The sequence below is a fragment of the Saccopteryx leptura genome, chromosome 6 (assembly GCF_036850995.1).
Source record: "Saccopteryx leptura isolate mSacLep1 chromosome 6, mSacLep1_pri_phased_curated, whole genome shotgun sequence".
Lineage (NCBI taxonomy): Eukaryota > Metazoa > Chordata > Mammalia > Chiroptera > Emballonuridae > Saccopteryx > Saccopteryx leptura.
The window spans coordinates 10911065-10932092 of record NC_089508.1 but is presented as its reverse complement, the minus strand read 5'-3'; the positions used below and the strand labels follow the sequence as shown (position 1 = coordinate 10932092).

Below are 21028 nucleotides of genomic sequence, written 5' to 3'. Positions count from 1 at the left end.
TATTTAAATTAATGCATTTTGTTAGAAGAAGAACCATAATGAGTTTGTATCTTCTATATCGTCCACTATGGGTATTGCTAACAGGGGCCCTTCCACCAATTTGAATTCATGATATTCTTGGCTTTGAATATTAATTATAAATTATTAGCTGTTGGGATTTCCCACTTCTTGTCATTCTACCCTTTCTCATTTTTTCAACTGAAAATGAATGTTACTTATAGAAAGTTTCAATCTAGGGAGTTCCCATTTATATCATAGTTGAGAAACTATAAGAAATAGTTAAATAGCAGTCTCTACTCAAGCTTTTACCTATTTAATCAAAAGAAAAAGTGTGGAAAATTATAGGTTTCAGAGATTTCTCTTCTTACCAATCTGGCAGCCTCGGTAACTTGAAAACGGTCCCACTTAAGCACTAGAAATGGTGGATGAAATAAACATGATTTTAAAAGTAGAGCTTATTTTATGAAAATAAAAACAGAAACGTATGAAAGGGAATTGAGACCCAGCATAGTAAGCGTGTAAGCTGATAATTGTAAAAGTTTTGAGATGGGGGACTTACTTGTCTTGGTAACTTAGTGGTTTGAGTTTTAAAGCCCACTTTGAGAAAGGAGATGAAGTCTTGGAACTATTTCAGGCTGGGAGTTAGAGCTGAGTCATCCCTAGTAGAAAGTCAGAACACTTGAAAGGCTATGTAGGTTTGGTAAAAGAGTGGATTTGGAAAGAATATATTCTTACATGAGGGTGACAAAGAATGAGATCTGTCTGAACTTGGGAGTTGAGAGAAAGATTTTATAGTCTTCCTTGAGAATTAGTAAACATGAACCTACCTTTGAACATGCTGAGAGTTTGATTTATATTATCTGCATGCTCTGTGAGCTCCCAAACTAAAAAGTCAAGTAACGTTGGTGCTGAGCAAGTAATAGCATTGGAATTCTGGCAGAAACAAACTTGAAGTCAGTCCTCAAACCTCCCTGGAGGGATATGCTTTTGACCTAGATCCAACAATATTTTCATAATTAAAATCCTGATGAACATGAGCTCACAATCTAATATTATAAATCATATGAGGAAATAATCTAATGAGCAGAGTCATCAAACAGCAAGATTATTCCCCCTAAGATTTTCCAATATTGAAACTGCAAACTATGTGATAGAGACTATAAAAACATATTTTAAATGATAAGCTTATAAAGGAAGAATTAAAAACATGAGAAGAAATCTAGTTACTTAAAAAAATCCCAGATAGATTTGAACAAAGAAATTCTAGAGATGAAATAGTCATTAATGTAAAAAAGTTGATGGACAGGCTACACAACAAATTAGATATTGCCAAAGAGGGAGTTGATGAAATGGAAAATAGAACTGAAGAAGTCACATATTATGCAGCATAGAGAGATAAAGAGATGAGGACTATAAAGAGAAGATCTAACATGTATCTAATAAGTGTTTCAGAGAGGAAAAATAGGCTTTTTAAATCAATTTTAGAATTGATGAAAATCATTAATGCTTTGATTCAGGAAAAACAACAAGCACTAAAAATATTACAGATAAACTCAATTTTACCTCTCATGTCATAGTCTACATGAATAAGGTACAAGTTGATAGAACAGCCAAGACAAAATTGTTTAACCCTTTGGTAGTACGAATGTTCATGTACGTCCTTGTACCTCCTGACCATCCAGAGTACGATTGATTTATTTTAAAAATATATAAGGCACATTAAAAAAAGGCAAATGTGTGTTCTTCTTGTTTCCATAAATTGGTTATCAAACAAACATGATTTTAAGTTAATAAAACTGTAATGGGAACTAATTTCATTTTTTGAAAAAAAAAATTATTCCTGGGGGTCAGTGAGCATGAAAAGAACTCACTACTCAAAGGGTTAAGAGCCTCCAAGAGAAAAGACACTTTATAGATAGACTGACAACATACTTCTCAATAGCACAATGGAAGCCAGAAGACAATGGAAAAATGACTTAAAAATTATGAGAAAAAATAACTGTTCACCTGGATTTTCTACCAGTTAAGCTATTTAAGAGTGAATATTAAATAAAGTATTAGGAAAGTTAGAAATTTCCTAATATATATATATATATATATATATATATATATATATTTTTTTTTTTTTTTTTTTTGTATTTTTCTGAATTTGGAAACGAGGATAGACAGTCAGACAGACTCCCGCATGCGCCCGACCGGGATCCACCCGGCGTGCCCACCAGGGGCGACGCTCTGCCCACCAGGGGGCGATGCTCTGCCCCTCCGGGGCGTCGCTCTGTGGCGACCAGAGCCACTCTAGCACCTGGGGCAGAGGCCAAGGAGCCATCCCCAGTGCCCGGGCCATCTCTGCTCCAATGGAGCCTTGGCTGCGGGAGGGGAAGGGAGAGACAGAGAGGAAGGAGGTGGGGGGTGGAGAAGCAAATGGGCGCCTCTCCTATGTGCCCTGGCCGGGAATCGAACCCGGGTTCCCCGCATGCCAGGCCAACGCTCTACCGCTGAGCCAACCGGCCAGGGCCTTCCTAATATATTTTAACTGAAGCAAGTACTAAAACATATATTACACCATATTATGAGACCAATAGACTGCTGATACCAACCAGATAAGAGATGGAAGGAAGAAAAATTATAGACCAATTGTACTTCAAAGATGGAAAATTTCTGAAGGATAAATACCACATCAGTGGTCAAAACTAAAGCCTCATGACCCAGTGGAGACTTTCTTGAAATATAATAATGGTTTAAATATTAAAACGTCTACTTACGTCACTGTATTACCAGATTAATGGAGAAAAACTTTTACCGTGATCTCAGCATCTGTTATGATAATTCTTGTAAGACTAGGAATAGAAGGAACTTCTTGAACTTTTTTGACAAAGGTTGCTTACCAGGAACCTCTAGGAAACGTCACTTTTAATGGTGAGATGTCAGCAGTAGTCCCTTTACAATCATAAATAAGACAAAGATGCCCGTTACCACTACTTCTGTTCACACTGGCCCTGTGTTCTACTAAGTTCAGTAAGACAGGAAGAAGAAATCAAACTTATAAGGATTGGCAAGGAAAAATAAAACTCTCACTTTTCATAGATTACCAATGAACCGAAGAGACTCTATTTATCAACACTTTTTCATAACTTTTATGAGCCTTCAGCAAGAATGTTGGATACAAATGGACAACCAGAAATGACCAGCCTTAATGTTCAGCTACAAATGATTATAAAATATCCTTTTAAAATGTCATTTACTGTGACAACAAAAAAATGAATGTAACAAATGTGCAAGAACTTAATGGAGATAGCCAGAAATTTTTATTGCACATTAAATAAATAGAGACAGATCTCATGTTCATGGATGAGGACCCAGCATAACAAAGAAGCCAGTTCTCACAAAATAAACTATAAACTTAATATAAATATAATTTAGTAAAAATCTTAGACTTTCTCCCTGATAATGATAGACTAGATGATTTGAACCCATCTTCCCATTTACTTTAAAAAGTTAAAAAAAAAGTGAACAGAATATTTTCTGAAAATGGCTTAAAAGCAATAAATGCTAACCAGATAGAGCAGAGTTACCAGGCTAAGGTCTGGCGGACCCAGAAATGCAGCCCTGAGTTTAGCACTGCAGGCGTTTTGCCCTGGGGTTGTTTGCCTATCAGAAAGCAGTGACAAAAAGATAGAACTGCGGTTCTGGAAGATTCAGGTTAAGGGGACAAAAGTCACAATCTAGGAGCGGGAACTCTTTTGGGATTTATCTGATACACCCCCCCCCACCACCACACACACACTTTTCGTTGGAACCACAAAGATACCCCAGAAGTAAACTTGCCCTCATATGGACGCAGCTCAGTGTCAAGTTCTTTATGGCCCAAGATAAGAAAGTATATGGCTCGTATGCTTATTAAGGTAACCCTGGACTTCTAGTGCCTTCAGGTACCTGCCAAAAATAAACAGAAAGCTCTTTGGAGAAAGATAACATTTCAGGCTTCAAATTATTTTTATAAATACTTTTTAAATAAAACATCCAGCATGCAATGATAAACAGACATATGAGGAGAGGAGGCAAGATAACACAAGTGAGAATGAGGAGAATGAAGACAGTAGATTTAAACCCACAGGGTCTCCAGGGACTTGATTGTGATCCGGAAAGGACGGGCCAGGGGCTTCTAAGATGCTTACCACGTGCTGTTGTTTGACCTGGGGGCTGATTCCATGAGAGCTCAATCTATACTAATCCATTTACCTGCACACTTATGTTTTATGTACTGTGCTGCATGTGTACTATAGCCGACAATAGAAAAGGCTTACAAAATTGAAAACAATCTAGCATTCCATTGATACGAGGACAGATCAGTGAATTTTGGTATGTTCATACATAACATATTAATCCATTTAGTTGAAAGAACTAAGCTATGTGTACCATTAGGGGCAAATTTCAAAACTGTTATATAATGTAGTGAAAAACTATAAGTTGCAGAAAGATATGCACAGTATACCATTATAGGAAGTTAAAAAATTTGCAATATATAAAATATACACTTTAATAGAAAGTTAAAAACATGCAAAAACAATATAACGCACTATGGAGATAAGCTGTGTATTATAGTATACATTATAATATTACTTTATAATTATACATTATAATATAAAATTTAAAATATGCAAAAATAATATTATATTACATATTAGTAAAAGAGTAAAAACATACACTAAATAATAAGCACTAGGTCAAAATAGTGGCTACTTCAAGGAAGGGAGAAAGAATAAAATGCACTATATAGGAACCCTCAGCTGTTTCTGTGGTGTTTAATTTAGTTTCTGTGGTGTTTGATTTATTATAAAAAATGTAAAATCAAAGCAAAAAGTTGTGATTTAATAAAGCAGGTTGACGGTACCTAATATATCCCACCTCTCTATTTTTCTGTATGCTTAAGCTTGTCCATTTAAAAAGTAAGTTCCTTAGAGAGGATATTAGATCCTTTAGGTAGTTGTACATGTTTCTCTCTAAATTATTTTCTATTGAAAAAATACTTTTAGATATGTTTAGTTTGTGCAATTCTGGGAACCTGCATCATCCACAGTGAATAAGAACCAGGTCCTTTGGTTTCAGTATTTCAGAGCTAGCCTGTCTTTTTCTTACCCATTACATTTTGTGTTCTCGGTGCTGCAGAAAACTCATCACACACATACAAAAATGCCTTTTTAATTTTTCCTTTTTTAGTTTTAATTTTACTTATTAAGGACAGCTCATTGTGCATTTTTAAATACTATTTTTTATTTCTGATCTATAAGTCTCTTAGAAGCTCTTTTGACCTAGATCTATTCCAGTTGAATTTTTAGAAAATGCTTACCTTCTATTTTGTTTTATTTAGGAGCGGGATAAATTGTACTTGTCTCGTAGTGTTGTTCTAGAACTTCTGCAGGCCCTGAAGCTGAAGTCTCCTTTACCCGACACAAACCTTCTTCTGCTCGTCCAGGTAGGCTTATGCCTTGTTTGTAAAACTTTCATGAGATGCACTTACGTTTGGAAAAATTAAGGAAGGCCTGGGGCATATGCATAGATCAAGTATTTCTGCACCTGTCACGTGCCAGGCAATGAGGTGGGTGCTTTACATATTCCCCTCACTTGATCCTTACAGCCATGGGAGGTACTGGTTCCGTGTTGTAATGAGGAGACTGAGGCTCAAGGAGGGGGCGGTCAGTGATTTGCCCAACATCACACCGCTGCCATAGCAGAGCCAGCATTGACCACGGGGTCTGTTTAATCAAAGAGAACTGCTCAGGGTTCCCATCACCTGTTCGCAGAGACCTGCTCAGGCTTCCCATCACCTGTTCACATTACCATAGCTGCTCTGAGCTTTGTGTCCCGCCTTCAGCTCTCTCCACGGCAGCCCAGTCTTCCGGCTCCTGGCTGGCCTAGGTGAAGTTTGCTAAATCTCTGCTTTTTATCAGGTTGTACTCTGCATTGAACACCTACCCTGACCTTGTGGTGCCTGAACTACTGAGGTCTTTCGTTATTTGTCCACCTTTGACCCAGCAGTATTTCTCATGACATGTATTTACTGATCACCTGGTTTGGGATAGGTTCTGGGAACACAGAGATGTAAAAGGCATAGTCCCTATCCCGATAATGTGCTGACCGTTATGCAGTCTGTAGAGTGCTATGGAGGAGGAGGGGCCAGCTCAGCCTGGGAGATGGAGGAAGGCCTGGGAGGAAGGCCCAGGTGCTGGGAAGACAGGGATGAGTAAGCCAAGGCCCCTTCCTTCCAGGGTTTATTATCGGGTAGGGGAAGTTGACATGCGAACCAAAATTTCCTAGTGAAATGGGCAGAGCAGCAGAGGTGTGTACTGAATAGGGAAGCGGTCTAGAAAAGGGGCTTGCAGGGTGTATGGAAATTGAGGCGTTTTCCTGGGAGAAGAGAGGAAAGGGTTCCTGTCATTTACCACTTTACATCCAGCTCTTGGTCCCCTTCTTTCACTACTCTACACTACTAATCCTTAGAACCGAAATGAGTTTTTTCTCAAAGCTCGGAGATTTAATTAAAAGTTGGTGCATTTTCAATGAAGAATGGTCTTCAGTTGTCTCTGGAGAACTTTTGGGGGGCACATGGAGGCTCTTTCAGCACACTGATTGCTGGAATGACAGCAGTGGCTGTCAGGCAGGTGTAGTCGGAACGAAGTGGCTCCCACTGAACCAAGTTGCTAGACGGTCCAAGAGGCCGATGGTAGAGGCAGAACCCCAGCCTGGACAGATGTGTGGTCCCCAGGCCCTTTGCCTCTCTTCCGGTGGGTTGCCATGGTTCCGCCCCTCCTGCTCACACATCAGCAGCTATCCCGCTTTTGGGTACAAGCGACTTTGGCACAAGTGACCATAAAGATGAATGGGACCCCCGCTGAGCTGGAGGAGAGTGCAGACGGACTGAGCTTCGTGAAGGAGCCCCCGAGAGAGTGAAGCTAGCGGGTTGACAGTGTCTAGGAGTCACTTGCTTCTGATAGTGTTTTGGTTGGTGACCTGCCACCTCCAAACGGAATGGGTTTCAGGCCCTGAAGGTGCTTTCCTGTGGGCATCGGGGAGCATTCCCTTAACTGTCCCTAGAGTCAAGCAGAGCAGATCTGTGGGGCGGAGCTTCCTTTGGGGCGCAGCCCCGCTGCTGTGACTGTTTGCTGTGCGGCGCCTCAGTCAGCCGTAACCAGCGCTTGCCACGAGACAGTGGGGAACGGCTGACAGTTCCAATGGCGCAGTGCTTAAGGAGCCCATGGAAACAGGGACTATTACATCACAGCCAGGTGAGCAATAGCAAAACAAATTAGTTTTAGGAAGAAAGAAGGCAAAAAGATAGATTCTTCTGAATGTATATATTTTTATCATTGAATCATGAAATTTAAAAAATCAAGTTGTAAAATTATTTAGGTTGGAGAGGCATTTTGGAGACATTTAGAGATTGTGCCCATTAGGAACAACTTTATGAATCTTTCCATCTCCAACAAGATATGTTAAGCATTGTGCCATTTTGAAGTAATATATCTTTGTTCCATAAGCTTTTAGGATTAACAGTTTTCCTTACCGAGAGAAATAAAATGGAGGCACACTTAGAAGTCCCCGTGTCTGCCCTGTGGCTCCTGGCTAAGTGATGGGGAGAAGTCCCCTGTGGGGCCACGCATGAGCTGAAGAGGCACCTGTCTCTCCTCGTGAATAGTGCCCTTTGCTGGAGGGCTTTCCTGTTCCTCTTCCTCTTGCCTTGCACTGCAGGTGTTCTGCAGAGGACAGCGCAGGACATAACCTGCTTTCTGGTAGCTTCTCTTAGGCCAGAGAATCTAACCTGGAGTCAGAGAATGCTCTTCCCTTTACTGATGGGGCACATCAGGCCCCAGCTCCTGGGGGACCAGCTCACAGTATGGACAGATAATGTGCTTGAGGCAGACAGTAACTTCCTTTGTAGATAGTTAGTGACCACGTCTGAAGGCAGTGGGCGTGGCTTTGTTTAACTGAGAATACAACTTGGAAAGAGAAAAGAAAGCAATATTTGGAAGGAGAAACTCCCCTGGCGAGCCATCATAAATAACACTGGCGATGAGTGAGACGAGAATCAGTTTCTCATAGCTTGGATTCACCCTTCATCCTCTCAGCCAACGGGAAAGCGCTAGGGTACTTCCTCTGCCTCTTCAATGAATAACTTAGTAGTTTGATGAGTTCATAGAGATGGAGCTGTTTACATCCTTCTCATAGCTAGACCATGCCTTTGTTGTTTACCAGATACTCTTTCTGTGTGAGTCCCCTTTAAGGACATTGAGATACTTGCACAAGGACTGTGGGTTCACCCTCGTTCTTAATGTTTCAAGGCAGTGATGTTACCAGTTCATTATTTAATTCGTAGACTTTCTTCCCGGAGTCCGGACCGTGGGAACCCTCCTAGCCTGCTGTAGTGGTTGTCCAGCCACGACTCCTATTATTTGTTTTTACTTACATGTAAAGTCAGGTGTTCTTAAGTGTTCAAGTGGACTTCTTGAACAGGAAAGAATTTGCAAAATAGAAAAATATTATGTATTCTTCAGAATCTAAACTGTCAACCATCCAGTTGTGGTTCTTCTGCACTTTGGACCAAGACTCTATCTTGCTGTTTTAATTCAGACCTGTTGACAGTTTTCTTTCACTTATGACGTTTTCTCTTCTACTGGTCTGCTGTTGCTACTTGATATGTGAGATTTTTTTTATTTTGGGGGAGAGAGAGGGAGGAGGGAGAGAGAGGAAGGGAGGGAGATAAGAAGCATCAACTCATAGTTGCAGCACTTTAATTGTTCATTGATTGCTTCTCAAACGTGCCTTGACTGGGGGGCTCCAGCTGTACCACTGACCCCTTGTTCATGCCAGTGACCTTGGGCTCAAGCCAGTGACCTTGGGCCTCAAGCCAGTGACCTTTGAGCTCAAGCCGACAACCTGAGATTATGTCATTGATCCTATAGTCAAGCCGGCGAACTCATAATCAAGACAGTGACTTCGGAATTTTGAACCTGGGACTCAGCATCCCTGGTCAGGGCTCTGTCCACTGCTTCACTACTGGTCGGGCTGTGTAAGGTGACTTATAAGTGTTCTCAAGGCGGATTAAAGCAGAGTTTCTGTAACAGATAACCCATTAACAGCCACCATAAAGGCTATATAAACTCAAATCCAAAAGAACATCCTCAGCTCATATTATGTGGCAAGAGTAGACTAACTTGTGGCAAGTTCTGCTAACTTGCATGTAACACTCCCACTGTGTGGGATATACCTGCATATTCAAGTATGAGAAATCATGTGGGTGAAGGGTTTTCTTTTAAAGATAGGTTAGTTGTGGGCTGGAAGACAAAGAAATGGCAGGGGTACCACTGTTGCTTTTAATTCACAGCTACTATTGATGCGGGGTTGGTAACAATCTGATCACTCTTTCAGGTGAGAGGTGGAGGTGCTATTTTGAGTCTCCTTTTGATAATGAATTTAGTAATGACACATCATGGATAGGGCATTTCTTCTGTGCTCTTTTGTCTTCTTGCGGGAGTGCATAATTCTACTCAAGAGTGTCGATTCCTCCTTGCGTGGCAGTCACTCTGTCCCCTTCTGATTGGGCTTATATGTCTATAATTCAGCAATTCTATAAAATTATAGCAGAGTTTTTTAGTTCCTGGTTGGCAGCTATATAAAACGACGACAGAGAAGTTTACTTAGTTGTGCATATTATGTAAAAATGCACCAGAGTAATGTGCATTGATAAAAAATAAAATAAAATAAACAGTAGAAGGTTTTAAGCTGATGCACTTTTATACCCTTTACCATATCAGACTCTCCACAGAACCTCCATAATGTTTAGGGTGATATTTGATTCATTGTGATTTCTAAGAGTTATCACAGATCAGACATCTGAATCTGGCCCCATATCTTGACAGGACGTGGCTGACGACCTACTTACATTGTTACTTTTCCCACTTTGCCGAGTGTGGTGGGTGAGAGCCGGCTCTGCTGATGGGAGATAGAGATGCTCCAAGTTTTGCTTCTTCACAAATCTTACCTTGCCCTGGAGGGCACAGCCTGGCTGTACCAGTGTACCTTAGGGACCAGGGGTAGACCCCCGGTGTACCTTAGGGACCGGGGGGGTAGAGCCCCGGTGTACCTTAGGGACCGGGGGGTAGGGCCCCAGTGTACCTTAGGGACGGGGGGTAGACCCCCAGTGTACCTTAGGGACTGAGGGGTAGACCCCCAGTGTACCTTAGGGACCGGGGGATAGGGCCCCAGTGTACCTTAGGGACCGGGGGGTAGACCCCCAGTGTACCTTAGGGACTGAGGGGTAGACCCCCAGTGTACCTTAGGGACCGGGGGATAGGGCCCCAGTGTACCTTAGGGACCGGGGGGTAGACCCCCAGTGTACCTTAGGGACTGAGGGGTAGACCCCCAGTGTACCTTAGGGACCGGGGGATAGGGCCCCAGTGTACCTTAGGGACCGGGGGGTAGACCCCCAGTGTACCTTAGGGACCGGGGGGTAGGGCCCCAGTGTACCTTAGGGACCAGGGGGTAGACCCCCAGTGTACCTTAGGGACTGAGGGGTAGACCCCCAGTGTACCTTAGGGACCGGGGGATAGGGCCCCAGTGTACCTTAGGGACCGGGGGGTAGACCCCCAGTGTACCTTAGGGACCGGGGGGTAGGGCCCCAGTGTACCTTAGGGACCGGGGGGTAGACCCCCAGTGTACCTTAGGGACTGAGGGGTAGACCCCCAGTGTACCTTAGGGACCGGGGGATAGGGCCCCAGTGTACCTTAGGGACCAGGGGGTAGACCCCCAGTGTACCTTAGGGACCGGGGGGGTAGAGCCCCAGTGTACCTTAGGGTCCGGGGGGCAGAGCCCCAGTGTACCTTAGGGACCGGGGGGGCAGAGCCCCAGTGTACCTTAGGGACCGGGGGGGTAGAGCCCCAGTGTGCCTTAGGGACCGGGGGGTAGACCCCCAGTGTGCCTTAGGGACCGGGGGGGTAGAGCCCCAGTGTGCCTTAGGGACCGGGGGGGGTAGAGCCCCAGTGTACCTTAGGGACCGGGGGGTAGACCCCCAGGGTACCTTAGGGACCAAGGGTACAGTGTGCACTCCCGCTCCCTGGGCTCCCTGCCCTCACACTTCTATGCAGTTCTGTCTGGCCCTGGGCTTCTCCTAACTGCAGTCTCCAGTTTCTGTTTTAGAGAAATTAATTAAAATGTTCATGTCCTGACAGAGGTTTTGGAACTTAGTTATAAGTAGTTTGTCTTAGATCGCAGACTCAGCTTTTGAAAATACATTTAGTGGGGAAAATTATCTGCCAGGATTTTGGGAGTGCCTTCTTTTCATTATATACTTCTATCAGATTTTTTACTTAGAGGCTTTTGCCAAAGTTAAAGCCTTTATTTTTATTTTTTTTAAATCCTGATTTATTTACTTTTCCTTGTATTAGAAGTGAGCCTAAGTTAGAAGAGCAGACATAAGCATTCCTGTATAAAATAATGGAAGGGAAGTAGCATCCCTTGGATGTTACTAGCTGGCACTTTCTTCGCCTGATTCAGAGTTAACGACCAGATAGGTTCTGCAGCTTTCTGTAACTGTGTTGGAGGCGAGTGGAAGCGATGGAATCTGACCTGCCCACTCCTGCCACGTGACCTGCAGAGACAGCTGTGCTTCCTGCCCTCCCAGCCCTGCTCGGTTACCTGTGTAGAAACACCTTTCATGGAGGAACACACTTGCAGACCTGTTTGTGGGCTTGAACAAGAAATCGAGGCATTTCTTGACCTCAGAAGGAAGGCCTTTGGCTTATAGCTCCTCCTGTTAGCCACAGCCTGCTTCCTACCAGTAATGTCTTGATTCTGACCCCCGATCCATCCGCGATAAGCTGGTTTCTGTTACCCATCAGCCTCCTTGAGACTCTCCCTAGCACCCTAATCCGTATTGCTTCTCCCCAGTGTGACGGGGTCGGAGCCTGCCTTGCCGAACTCCTCTCATTGTTGTGACCTACCCAACTCTTCTGTGCTTTCGATGTGAGAGTCAAATGAATTAGAAGGAAGAGGTGTCACTGTCAAAGGTTCTTTCTGAGCCTCTGGATGCAGCACTGCAGCGGCTCTGGATCCCAGTGTGACTGAGGACACTGGGCAGAGGCCAGGAGAGAGAGAGAGTCCCTGAGAAATAATTGCTCATTGTAAATTCTACAGACTTCATGTTTAACCTTTTTCCTAAACCCATTAACGAATAGTTGGATGTCGCATTAAGTGGGAAACACCTGTAAAAATCTTTAAGGAAGGAAATTAAATTGTAATCTGGCTAATCCATCCTCATCATGATCTCAGGTCATAATTGATTAATCAATTCATTTGACAGACTCTTGCAGATTTGACAGATCTCTGAGATGTCAGGCATGGCGCTAGTGCTAGGGGTGAGGGGCATGGAGCCTGGGCTCTTGGAGAGCTCATAGCAGGTTCAGCAATAGACTCATAGGTCATCGCATTCTAATGTCCTGACTGTTACAATGGAAGTATGTGCAAGTCCTGCGGGGACACAGAGCAGGAGTGGGGCTCATGATCAGCACGGAGGATAGGCGTGAAGTGGGAAAAAGAAAACTAGAGACAGAGGGGCCTGGGAGGGGTGGAAACAGCTACTGGTTTTCTGTTTGCATTCTAAGTGAATGATAGAAGTCTGGAACAATCTATGAAAATTCGGTAACTGTCAAGAAGTGCTGAAGAATAGATAGAATAACTTCAGAGTGAATCCGACAATGCTGACATCTTTTCTTTCCCCCTTGTTTGAATGCACATTGCCGGTGCCATTTAGCTGTCTGGGTGAAGGCAGAATCAGCGCGTTTATTTCAGTACAATGATTCTGAATTTCTGATAGGAGTCAATGGTCACAATTAGCAAGTACCATCAACCCAGGGTAGATTGTCATAAAAATTGACACTAATAAATTTAAGCCAAGTTAATAAAATGATCAACTACTTATTACTGTCCAAATGCTCTTAAAAATAATTATCCTTTCAATTTCTTAATAGTTTATTTGTGCAGATGCCGGAACCAAACTAGCTGAGTCAACCATCCTGAACAAGCAGATGATCGCCTCTGTACCTGGGGTAAGTCCTGACCGAGTGACTTGTCTACGATTGACGTGTTTTCTCATCTCCTCATTCAGCAAAGAGCTGTTTTTTTTTCCTTTGTCCCAGTTCACTTTGATAAAACAAGCACTGTAAAATTGAAGCTATATTAGCCTATTTTGAAAAATGAGTGCTAATGAAAACTTGAATCAATCCCAGCCCTTGTAAACTATTAATCCCAGGAAAGCTGAGTAAAATGGAAGGAGCAAGTTAAGCAGAAGGAAGAAATTATCAGACATAAAGAACAGGTTTGATTCAAGTTTTGTTTTTCCATCATCAGTTTTCTTATACTGGCCTCCACGAACCAATTTGATTTAACTACTTTCAGAAATAAGTAAGCCTTGTAATACCTTGTTTTCCTTTATACTATTTCCTCTGAAAATTAAAAAATTTTCATTATTATCAACTAGTGAACTATTTGGTAAAATATGTTAAGATTATTATTGACAGGATTGAAGATGTAAAACCACAATTACTTTTTTTTTTTTTTTTTTTTTTTTTTTTGCATTTTTCTGAAGCTGGAAACAGGGAGAGACAGTCAGACAGACTCCTGCATGTGCCCGACCGGGATCCACCCGGCACGCCCACCATGGGGCCACGCTCTGCCCACCAGGGGGCAATGCTGTGCCCATCCTGGGGGTCGCCATGTTGCGACCAGAGCCACTCTAGCGCCTGGGGCAGAGGCCAAGGAGCCATCCCCAGCACCCGGGCCATCTTTGCTCCAATGGAGCCTTGGCTGCGGGAGGGGAAGAGAGAGACAGAGAGGAAGGCGCAGCGGAGGGGTGGAGAAGCAAATGGGCGCTTCTCCTGTGTGCCCTGGCCAGGAATCAAACCCGGGTCCTCCGCACGCTAGGCTGACGCTCTACCGCTAAGCCAACCGGCCAGGGCCACAATTACTTATTGATGGCAAGTTTACTGCAACAAACTCAACAACTATAGAAATATTATTAATTGAAAAAAATTTAATAGATTTAAATTTTCAGTAGAAAAAAGTTAATAGAGAAAAAAAAAGTTTGCCTATAATTCCTTTTCCTCAAAATGAAAACTCTATTGTTTTATATTTTTTCCATGTTTTGATCTATTTACTTCCCTAATTAGCTTCCTCCCATATTGTTGGAAATTTATATACTTTCCAGTTTCTTTGCTAATATATGTGTGTGTGTGTGTGTGTGTGTGTTATATTTATAATATATATTCATAATATAAGTATATATAAAATATATTTACTTTAAAAATTATATTCATCTTTATTTTGAATTATATCCCTGGGATTAACTCCTTAGTTAAAGATTAGTAATATCTTAATGACACATATTCTCATATTGTTTCCCAAATAGGTTTTATTACTTCACATTTATAGGTATACCGGTTTTACCCACAACACTAAACACTTTTTTAAAACTACTGTTTATTTACTTTTTTGATGTGTAGAATTTTTATGAGAGGGAGAGTAATCATTCCACACAGAGATAATTTTACTAACATATTACTGTATTTTCTTTTTATTTCTCTATTTGTTTAAACACAGTTGAAACCATAATATAAGTGCCACTTTGGTTAATATATCATAAGTATTTTCCCTAAAGTTTGATGGCTAGAGTATTATCTCATGTGGATATACTATAGAATAGTGGTTAAGAGCATAGGGGCTAGATTCACACCAGAGAATGAGGTCTGATTTGCTAGCTGTGTGATCAGGAAAGTCAGTTAACCTATGAGTCTTTAATTTGTATGATCTATAGAATGGGATATAACAGGTCCCAGTGTCTAGGTTGAAGATGGAATGAAAAATGCATGTAAAACATATTAGCATGGTGCTGGACATATAGTAAGTACTGAATAAGCAATAACTATTAAAAATAATATTAATACACATTAATTATTTTTGGATATTTTCAGTATTCTACAGTTGTAACTAATATGTGATAAACATTTTTGTGCTTAAATCTTTGTTCATATTTTAGACTATATTTTTATAACAGATTTCTGGGAGTAGAATTATTAGACTATGTTTCTTTAAAAGAGTTTTTAATAACATACTTACCTGGCAGGGGAGATACCATGATCCCGAAGGTGGTTTTCCCAGAGCGAGGCTTATCCATTGCACTCGGGATGTGCTGACCCCTGCGATTTCCCCAAATGTGGGAAACTCAACTGCATAATTTGTGGTAGTGGGGGACTGCGTTCGCACTCTCCCCTGAAAAAAAAAAGAGTTTTTAATAGTAATTAGGGTAATGCTATGAGATAAAATGCCAATTCTTGGTGACCAAACACAGAGAAAGTTTATGTGAAGTTATTGCTGGTGTGAACTTCAAGTGGGTATCTTGATTATGAGAAGGAGGAGGAAGATTGCCATGTGAACACTTAGAGATCAGGCTCTTTCCACTGGGTGCAGTCCTCTATATTCAGCAGATGGGTGGGAAGAGAGAAGGGAATATGGTACACGGAAGGTTTTCATGGGCCAGGTCTGAATGTGATGTGTATTTCTCCTACTCAGATCTGCTGGCTAGAACCCAGTCACATGGCCACACCTAACTGCGAGGGAGGGTGGGAAATGGGTCTAGTTTCATGCTAAGGAAGAACAGAAATGGCTCTGTGAATAGGTAGCCAGTCTCTGCTACACACTCACTGGTTTCCTTATTGTGTAATTCTTTAAAACTCATTATTTGCCACCTCTGTGACAGCTTTAAAAGAATATATAAACCTTAATATATAAAAGGTTTATTGAAATCAACAAGTCGAAGACCAACTTCTCAATAACAATAAAAAAGCAAAAACAGTTGTAGGAGCTACGTATAGAACCCTTTCCAATGACCCAAATGCCATTCAAAATATAATTTTTTACCCTCACAAGCCATTAGTGAACTGTAAATTAATATTAAACATTAGAACATTAAAAAGTATAAAAATTAAAGTCAGCCAGCAAATCAGCAGGTTTTTCTTAATGAACAAACTTATTGATAATGAAGTGAAGCAAGTATTCTTATCAGTTACTGGCAGTGTTGAAAAATGGGACAACCTTGCCGGACAGCAGTTTGGCAGTTCACTGCTATGAACATGCGCAAGAAAATCATTATGTGTGCACATAGGAATCTATACAAGTATCAGTATGTTCAGTAAAGCAGCATTTAAAATAGCAGAAATATGGGAATAAAATTAATATCGAATGTTAGGGTTTTGTTTACATAAAACAAAGTATATCTATAAGATAAACTATTGTGGGGCTACCAAGTCAAGTTTTCAAAGACCTTTTAATTAATTGGAAAATGCTAATGATGGATTTAATATAAAAGCAAGTTAGAAAAAAAAAACCCAGCCTTGTAAAAATTGTATGCATGTGTTTATGTTACGTGCATTCAAAGGACTTGGAAGGACTTATTAGCAGTGGCGGTCTCATAGGCGGAGGGCAGGAATTAGAGTAATGGTGGGTTTTCTTTTTCTTTCTCTTATTGTGCATTTTCCATGTTTTCCACATTGCACGTGTTCCTTTTATAATTGAAGCAATGTAACTTTAAAATCAGACATAAGTTTTGAGGAAGAATTGGATATGATTCTCTTCAATTCATGTTTTTGGGTTAGAACATGTTTTCAACCCCTGTATCATTGGTTTGCCTATTGAAATAAATATAAGCCTCTGAAACAAGTGGAGTGTGACTCTTGATGTTGGTTTTTTTTTTAAATAACACACCCGAGGTTATACTTATGTTTTGCAGAGTAAAAAGAAAAAAAAAAGGAGGAGGGGGATTTGGGAATTATATGCTTTGTTTTTTTCTAAGTGTGTAGGGCTCACTAAGATTATTCTGACTATAAAGTGTATTTTAAGGCTTTCATTAGATGTAGTTACTGGTCTTTAGAGCAAATGTAACCGGGTAATATTAAATTCTTTCTTCTTGTTCTTTTTTTCTTTTGCAACTTAAACCACAAATATTAAGTAATGCTCTTAGTGATTATTTTCTATGACATTTGCCCACTTGAAATGACACAAAATATTGTCTGCGGAAGAAGTCGTCCCCTCCCAAGAAATGCAGGGAAGGAGGATCCTCTCCCCTCTGCACGACGTGTGAAAGGTCGCAGAAAATGGAACACATGGGGGGGGGGGAATCCTTTCGGGCGTTAAAGGATTAATATTCCCAAAGCAGGAACACAATAACCTTTTATAATTCCTTCACTTGATTTAAACTGAAAGAAGAAAACCTTAGCACGTATGACATGCTTGGAAAGCACTCTGACAGAGCTGCCAGCGACCTTCCTTTCCTGTTTGTTATCCTGTCAGAGGCACTGACAGGCGTAGCCGTCCAGGAGGGATAGAGGCGATATAGTTCAGGGCTCCGCAGATTTACATGAAGATGGGAAAATGATTTCTGACTGGGTCAGCTAGTTAAGTGCATAATGTTCCAGATTTCCCTAAAGAAAGCCAAGAAAGGCCTCAGCATCGTATTCAGATGGCTTCAAAGACGGCCTGCTTTTGATCCACATGAAACCCGGCCTGATGTGTGGGTCCACTCATGCAGCTTTGATGTCGCAGCCTGTGTCTGTTCATTTTCCTTTTCTTGGCTCATAATCCTAAAATTCACTGCATAGCCCCGAGAGAACAGGCTTATGCTATTTAATAACCCAAGCCGCAAGTATGCCTTCCTTTCCTTTAAAACTTCCCAAACATGCTGCTGGTGTCCGGGGGAAATGACCGTTTTGTTTATTTATATAACCTGAGCAAAAACACAGCTGTCGTATATTTATCTACTCCATGGTGTGCCTACTGTGTATGAGTAAGTGACTTGACTTGGATATTAAGATCTTCGACTCTTCTCGCAAAGACAGTATTCATTTATATACCTTTTGTTTTGTTTTTTTAAATGGAGAAAGTGAAGATTTGGATGGTGGAATTTGATGTCACCTATTTTATATGTTTCTAAGACTCCCTATAGTGATAATGTGTTACTGTAATTGTAGTGTGACTCATGTCACAAAGACAGATACTAATGACTTTACATAGGCTGAGTCTTTGTGTACCACTGGTTGAAAAACAATCAAACAAAACCCAGTTCAGTTGCCCCGGAGAAAAAAACATGTCAGCCCTGCCTCCCATAGGCTATTTCTTTGCTCTCCGCCACAAACCTTTTATCAATGTTCGTCCCAACCCTGGGCAGACACTCAGTCACAGACTATACTGAGAGTAATGGACTGAGTCAGAAATCCAGAAAATGAAACAACTCATTAACAAACCACGTGCAGTCAGAGCGAGACGGTCCCAGCAGTCAGGACTCACAGTGAAGGTGGTGACCCGGAGCGCGCCCCCAGCGGTGTCCTTGTGTTTCAGTGCGGGACGGCGGCCATGGAGTGCGTGCGGCAGTCCATCGGCGAGGTGCTGGACTTCATGGCAGACATGCACACGCTGACCAAGCTGAAGGTGAGGACGCTTACATCTGCCCGTCTCTCAGAATAGCTAGACAGAGACCAGATGGGAATCGACAGTTACCCGGTTTCTAGAGAGCTAAGCAGACCAGATGGGAATCGACAGTTACCCGGGTGAGTCCGTGTCTGGGGAGGGCGGAGACCGGAGTTCCGCCTCTGCCAAGAGGGAAAGGGGCAAGGAAGGGATATTCCACACGGCATCAGCTCTGCACAGGGCTTTCCTCCTGCCATTTATTCAGCGCTCGCCAGGCCCCTGTTGAAGTGTTATTCCCGTTCTCCAAATGAAGAAACTGAGGCCTGAGGTGGTGCAGTACTTTGCTCAAGTCCACACTGCTGGTAAGTGGTGGAGTTAGGGCTGACCTAAGACTGCTTTGACTCCCATATCGTCAGCGTCTCACTGTGCCACAGAGCTCCTTTAATACCCAGAGCCTCAGTTTCCTCATTTGCAAAGTAAGTCTAATAATACCTTCCTCTGCTGACGGTTACAAGGTTAGATGTGAAATTATGCTTGTGAAGAGACTTGTGAATTGTAACACATTTTGCGAATGTAAGCCGTTTATGGTTTTTAAAAAATCTGCATTAAATCTATCTTCTTCAAGAAAATAATGAAAGACAAGGAGTAGAACAAACTTTAATTTGCAAATGGGCGAAGTCCCAGTGGATTTGTGGAGCTTATTCGTAGCTTGGCAGGGTGGGACGAATTGCTGATGCGAGTCAGCCTCCTTGCCACGAGTCGACTAAAAGATTGATGGTCTGAGAAGTTGGAGGAAGGCCCTAGACAGAGGGCAGGAGAGGACCTGAACTTGGCCCAATGAGCAGCCAGATTGCCGTCTGGCACTAAATGATTCCTTTATGATAAACAGGATCTAGTCATGCCAGAAGGTCATCAGCTAAAAATATGGCCCCTTTATCACCCAACTCAGTACCAGCCTCTGCTCAGATGATCTAAGTGTTTTTTGAGACAGCGATAGATTTGCACATCCTACTGGAAAGTAGAATCAAAATTAAAGCGATGATTTCTCTTGCTATCCAGACTGAGTAATTTCCAAGCGTTGGATCGTACACTGGTTACTGATGGCTGAATCTGGCTGTCTACACTTAAAGGACGTCGACGTACAAAGAAGAGGGAACAATTGTTACCTAAACAGTTTTAGCTTATATTAGAGAGCCACTTTAAAAATACAGAGAAAAATAAAGGAAGGATCCATGGTGCTCAGAAGGTTGGGGGCGGTAGACATAACCCACCTCTCTGATAGTCCGTGGTCTTAGCACACGGATGAGAAAGGTCAAGTGGCTGGTGGCTTACCTAAGGCCATGTGACTAATTAAAGCAGCGTGGGTCTAGAAACTAGGTTTCAACTCCCAGTTCAGTCCTCTTTCCATTCACTAAGCCACACTGAGCAAAGAAATTTTTCTAAATTAATTTAACAAGTATGTATCGAGCACCTATAATGTACCTCACGCTGTTTGAAGCATTTAGGAAGCAATGATGAACAAAAACGAATACAGTAGATGCCCTCATTTAATTTATAGTCTGGTAGCGGAGGCCAGCTTTAATGAAAGTTTTATATAAACTAAAGTAAAATTGTGACACTCACAATTGCTATGAAGAAGAGCTAGACAGCAGCATGAGATCTCCTAATAGGATGATCTGACCTAGCCAGCGGGGAGGTCAAGAAAGGCTTCCTGGAGGAAGTGACACTTAAGCTAAAATCCAAACAATGAATAACAGTTAATTAGATAGAGAGAGACAGGAACAGTATTTTAGGCAGAAGAACAGCAGGAGTGCAGGCCAGTCATGAGGGGGAACCCCGATAGCAAGACCACAAGGATAGGGGGAAGATGCAGAACTGCAGGAGCTAGATCAGTTCAGGCTTTTTACAGTATGCAGAGGACTGGTTTTGTTTTGTTTTGTTTTGTTTTCACCTAAAGAACAGTGGAAAGCCATTGAAGTTTCTATGGATTGTACGCTTGGGAGTAGCGGTAGAGGGTGGAAATGACAACCTGATCGTTTGGTTTTGTAGAACCACATGAAGACGTGTTCGCAGCCTCTGCATGAAGACACCTTCGGTGGACATCTCAAAGTCGGGCTGGCTCAGATAGCAGCCATGGAAATCTCCCGGGGCAACCACAGAGATAACAAAGCTGTGATTCGCTATCTGCCTTGGCTCTATCATCCCCCTTCTGCAATGCAGCAAGGGTAAGACCCTTATCGTCCGGCAACGAGGGTAAATAAGGCAGGGAGCACCCTGAGCTTCCCGGGACTCAGCGAGGGCAGATGAATGCACTGAGGATTCACGGGAGTGGACCGTGATTGGTCGGGAAGATGGGACTCGAGACCCATCTTGTACTTACCTGCTGACCTGGCAGCGATTTTGAGCTTGAGCATCTCGTGGTATGCTGCCCGTAAAAGAAACTTGCCCTCACAGAAAGCCTCAGTCATCCTGAAGGATGATGAAAACTTGGAGCTTTACCACTTTAACTCTTAGTTTCACAACT

The 21028-nt window shown here is 42.2% G+C and overlaps 1 protein-coding gene and 1 non-coding gene across 5 annotated transcripts in view; both read left to right on the top strand.

The window, feature by feature from the left end:
- The window catches only part of UNC79 (unc-79 homolog, NALCN channel complex subunit), a 249572-nt gene that overhangs the window by 215001 nt on the left and 13543 nt on the right, over nucleotides 1-21028 (top strand). For all 4 annotated transcript variants that reach the window (XM_066342422.1, XM_066342421.1, XM_066342420.1 and 1 more), the window contains 4 exons: nucleotides 5369-5473; nucleotides 13020-13097; nucleotides 18436-18525; nucleotides 20554-20729. In XM_066342422.1, the coding sequence (XP_066198519.1) occupies nucleotides 5369-5473; nucleotides 13020-13097; nucleotides 18436-18525; nucleotides 20554-20729 (449 nt within the window). The remainder of the gene's footprint in view (nucleotides 1-5368; nucleotides 5474-13019; nucleotides 13098-18435; nucleotides 18526-20553; nucleotides 20730-21028) is intronic.
- Nucleotides 15155-15318, top strand: LOC136377670 (U1 spliceosomal RNA). The gene has a single exon (XR_010746348.1). It is a non-coding gene; the product is annotated as a U1 spliceosomal RNA (small nuclear RNA).